This window comes from Colobus angolensis, unplaced genomic scaffold (genome assembly GCF_000951035.1).
Source record: "Colobus angolensis palliatus isolate OR3802 unplaced genomic scaffold, Cang.pa_1.0 Scaffold597, whole genome shotgun sequence".
Taxonomy (NCBI): Eukaryota; Metazoa; Chordata; class Mammalia; order Primates; family Cercopithecidae; genus Colobus; species Colobus angolensis.
Genome location: NW_012119565.1, coordinates 328,415 through 332,882, shown reverse-complemented (window position 1 = coordinate 332,882; position 4,468 = coordinate 328,415). Strand labels below are relative to the sequence as shown.

Here is a 4,468-nt window from a genome sequence, read left to right as displayed (position 1 = left end):
AAACTCTTCTGCTCATATAATGGTTATTCATTACCAATGTACATTAAATCTAAATTTCTCATTGAGTAGCGAAAATATGTTACTCTTTGAATCCATGTTAGATGCTGTCCCTGAACATTTTATCCCCAGCCAAAAGTACTTCTTCACCATCTAATGATCTCTAAAACAATATCATGTATATAGTACCCAATTGCTATATTGCTTATTAAATCAATTTTTGAAAGGCTTATTTACAACTTCATCCAACACTCCTGTGAAGTCTTGCTTCACCCGGGAATAATTGCTAAATCTCTATAAAATCTCTTTGCTTCTTTTTAAAAAACCAATTTCATCAGGTGACTTTTATAAATATCCAAAAAGCTCTCACTGAAGTCACTTAGCCTAGTGTGTCTTTCCAAATAGTTACTATTAACAATAAAGGAACGGACAGAACTTCTGCCTCATATTTGAGACTTTTATAAGGACTCAAATATAAAGTAATACTCTTCTGAGAAGCAGTAATTTGAGATGGAGTTTTAATTTAGGCATATATGGTATATCAGCCTGGCCATTCTATGCTAAAACTTTAAAGAAAAAAAAATGCAGAAAACAGTTGTTCATCTTTTCTGTGAACTTTTTCCTATGCCTAGTAATACCATCAACTCTGAGGCATTCCAAGAAAGAACAATTTTCCAACTTACTCTCATTGCTTTCCAAATACATGCAATCGGTCATCATAGTTTTGTGTTTTTTTTTTTTTTTAATAAAGACAGTATCTTACATGTCTGTCCTATTTTTATTCTCTTCCTAATTCTTTCCCATTAGCAGCACTATCCCTGATCATTGATCTTTATCATTGTAGTCAAAGTTGCTTGTTCTTCTCACTGCTCCAAATCCCTTCTTGAATGGCTTCTTCTTATACTATACAACCAAAATTTTTACCTAGTTATATCCTAAAACTTTCTACCACTATCTCAAAAATCTAATGGACAATGCTAGTATGAAAAATAAGCAAATTTGACATTTAAGCCTTAAAAATATTGAAGTGTGTTACTGCTAAGAGTACTTTAAGGGCAAATAGGAAACCTGATGGGTACTATCTAGAAACAGGATACATATTCCTTTTCTTTTCCATGCTTTTATTATTTATTTATTTATTTTGAGACGGAGTGTCACTCCGTCGCCCAGGCTGGAGAGAAGCGGGACCATGTCAACTCGCTGCAACCTTCATCTTCTGGGTTCAGGCAATTCTCCTGCCTCAGCCTGCCGAGTAGCTGGGATTACAGGCGCCCATCACCACGCCCGGCTAATTTTTAAATATTTTTAGTAGAGACGGGGTTTCCCCGTGTTGGCCAGGCAGGTCTCGAACTCCTGACCTCAGGTGATCCACCCGCCTCAGCCTCCCAAAGTGTTGGGATTACAGGTGTAAGCCACCGCACCCGGCCTTCCATGCTTTTATAAAGTCTGAAATTATTATTAAATGGTGGTTATCATCTATCAGTGCAACTAGTTCATCACTTTAGAAGACTTCTGGGGCCAGAGAAGGCAAAAAAAAAAAAAAAAATCATTAACTATTAAAACAAAATTACAAGAATATGCAACAGAAATCAAATAACTTGAGTAATCTGTTTATCTATTTAAGTTCATGTTAGGCCTTAAAAAAATTATATAATTACCTCATCTACAGCCAGAATAAAAAAAAATCTTAAAAGAAACTATGCTGGTAAAAAGAAATAGCTCTAGAAAAACCGATACAACTTACAGACAGGTAAATTTCATAAGATACAATCTTAACGTTTTATTAATTCAAACACTAATAGCTGCTATATGTAAACAGCTGGAGAAGAAGCCAAACTAGAAGAAATGAGTATTTCATGCTGTTTAGAAAAATGAAATAAATATGAAAGTAGTGACATAATAAAATATTTACTATTTGATAACTGAAGCCTTAGGCAATATGAAGGAATTTCTAAAAATTGGTTTGCTTTATAACTTCAAAATAAAGTCCAAGACTCAATGACAGCGGTTGATAGAGGTCAATTCTGATCAAGTCAAAGATCACACGGTGGGAGGAAGTCTCCCAGACCTGGTCCATTACCAAGGCACAAAAGATTCAGTTTCTCCAGATGTCAGAGGGGAAAATGACTTGGCACCGCATCACAGACTTAAAATCCAATAGGGCTCCTTTAATGCAACACAGCACGGTGCGTCAAAGCATACCTTGGTGTAAGGGCAGTGAAACAGACACAAACACCACTATCTGTCTTTCATTTCCTGAATGCCTTATAAACATGCACAACAAAATGCTCCTGATCTCCATCAGAGAGGATGAAAACAACCCAGATATGCCCTTTCCACCTCCTCCCCTGGTATTGGTGCTTGCACCTCAGCACTGAGGCTTGGAGTTGTCTTCTCAAACCATCATTGTCCGGTGGGAAATTCACCGAGAAAGGAAACGTGGGATAGGAAGTCTGTTACCAAAATAGAAATTAGTATTAAAGACACCGATCCTACTCTCCCTCCACTCTCTCACCGAAGACAAAAATAAAAAAACCTCCGCAAACTTGCCCTACCATCGCGAAGATCATACAAGCTCCGATCAAATGTGCTTCTCGATCATCTTTTAGGCAAGAGAGCGCCTGGGGTGCGTTTTCGGCCCCTCATCTCCCACCCCCAGTCAAGCCAGGCCCCTGGACTGACAGGAAGGGCTGGCCGGACGTTGGCTTGGACGGGAAAGACGGTTATTCTCGCCGAAGCCGCTCACACTAAGGGTGAAGTAACGTAGGGCCAGAGGTAACACGGCTTAGGCTGCGGGCAAGGCCTCCGAACTGACGAAAGATAGCCAGGACTTGGCAGCAGGGGAGGCGGGAGAAGCAGCCGGGCCTAGGCCGCACCAGGCCGCGGAGTGGCCCTACGCTGCTTCCCGACCGAGGCTGCAAGCCAAGCCTCAGAGAAGAGGGTTATCATTACCTGGACGGGTTCCTGCAGCACCGTCATCCTCGAGGCTCAGGCCCACTTTCTGCAATGCCTCAGGCCCCCCCGGTAGCGGCTCCGGCCCGGCCAGCCCCGGCTCATTTAAACTCACCAGCGACCGTTACCGGGGGATGGGGGAGGCCGAGCGATTGCCGAGTGCTTCCGAGCGGGACACGGAAATTCCCGAAGTGGAGAAAGCCGAGCGGCAGCCAGACGGAAAAGCCCGAAAGGGGTCGGAAATGCCCGAGGTGGGTCGACGGGAGAGAAAATTGTTTGCGGGAATTTTTGGAGGTTTCCGGGAACTTCCGGGTTTTACCCCAAGGGTTGGTTTTTCTTCTCAGCCACGCCTTCAGTCACGCACACCACGCCCAATCGGCCTTCCCAGGGCTGGGCCACGCCCAATCGGCAACCAGCAGGCTGGGCGTGGCGTGACTGAGCGGGCCGGGAGCGTTACGTGGCGGGGCTGCAGCGTTAATTCGCCGCTCAGCCCTTCTGGGTTAATTGGTGTGCTGTAAATTATAAAGCAGAGTGAAACAGCAGAGTTTGGGGCAGACTTTAATGAATCAACAAGTATTTGTCTATTGAGTTTAGATCATTCGTCCATTCCAGAAGTATCTACTCACGGTTCTGGGGAAAGCTAAAGAAATTTGGAAAGATTGCCACTCCAAAGATATAGGATAGCTTCTGTCCTCAAGGAGGTCAAGGTCTATTTAAGGGAAAAGTAGTGTAACAGAGAACGCTATATTATGTGGTGCCTATTATAAGTAATATAAAAATTCAGAGAGGGAAATTGTGTTAAGATGAGGAAAGTTTTATGGAAGGAAAAAAAAGTTTAAACTGGAGTTTGAAGGATGGGTAGAATCAGAGGAAAAATAAGTATAGGAAAGTGAAGGAAGGAAAAATGAGATCAGCCTGCTAAGAAGGCATTAATTGGAAATAGTTACTTAGGTGAAGAGATCATGGAAAAACTCAATAGGCCGTTAGAAATTTTTATTTTTGATAGGCGAGGCATTCCGCTGTGGTAGGAAGAGTAGGGGGTCGGAAATTCAGAGGCCTGGTTTTGAATTTTATCTTTAGCACTAACTAGTCATAGGTCCTTGGCAAATTACAACCTCTCTGAACTTGGGTTTGCTTAGTTTGAAAAAAAAGGATTAAGGGAATTTGATGTATTACAAGTGTGGCCGTGTCTAGCACGCAATGTAGACTCTCTCATATTTCCTTTCTGCTCCTCCTCTCCCCCAAAAGAGAGTGAACCAGGGAACTGTTTAAATTTTGTTTTTCAGCAGATGAGGAAAACGGTTTTCGAAGGCTACTCTTCTAGTCAGGAGTTCTCTAGGCTAGATGTGAGACTCATGATATATTCCATTGCTTGGAAATTTCCCTTTGGGTGATGTTGGAGGGAGATATTTTTTCTTCCATTTTTAAAAACAAGGCTGACAGAGCTACACTGCATCCTTCTCCACCGCCTTCTCTTGTCACTGTATATGTACTTACAGCCCCTCAGAGGCCAGGTGCT

The 4,468-nt window shown here is 42.4% G+C and overlaps 1 protein-coding gene across 1 annotated transcript in view; it reads right to left on the bottom strand.

The window, feature by feature from the left end:
• The window catches only part of CDC27 (cell division cycle 27), a 77,924-nt gene extending 74,948 nt beyond the window's left edge, over positions 1-2,976 (bottom strand). Inside the window, exon 1 of the mRNA XM_011962568.1 lies at positions 2,950-2,976. Coding sequence (XP_011817958.1) covers positions 2,950-2,976 — 27 coding nt within the window. The remainder of the gene's footprint in view (positions 1-2,949) is intronic.
• Positions 2,977-4,468: the final 1,492 nt, after the last annotated feature.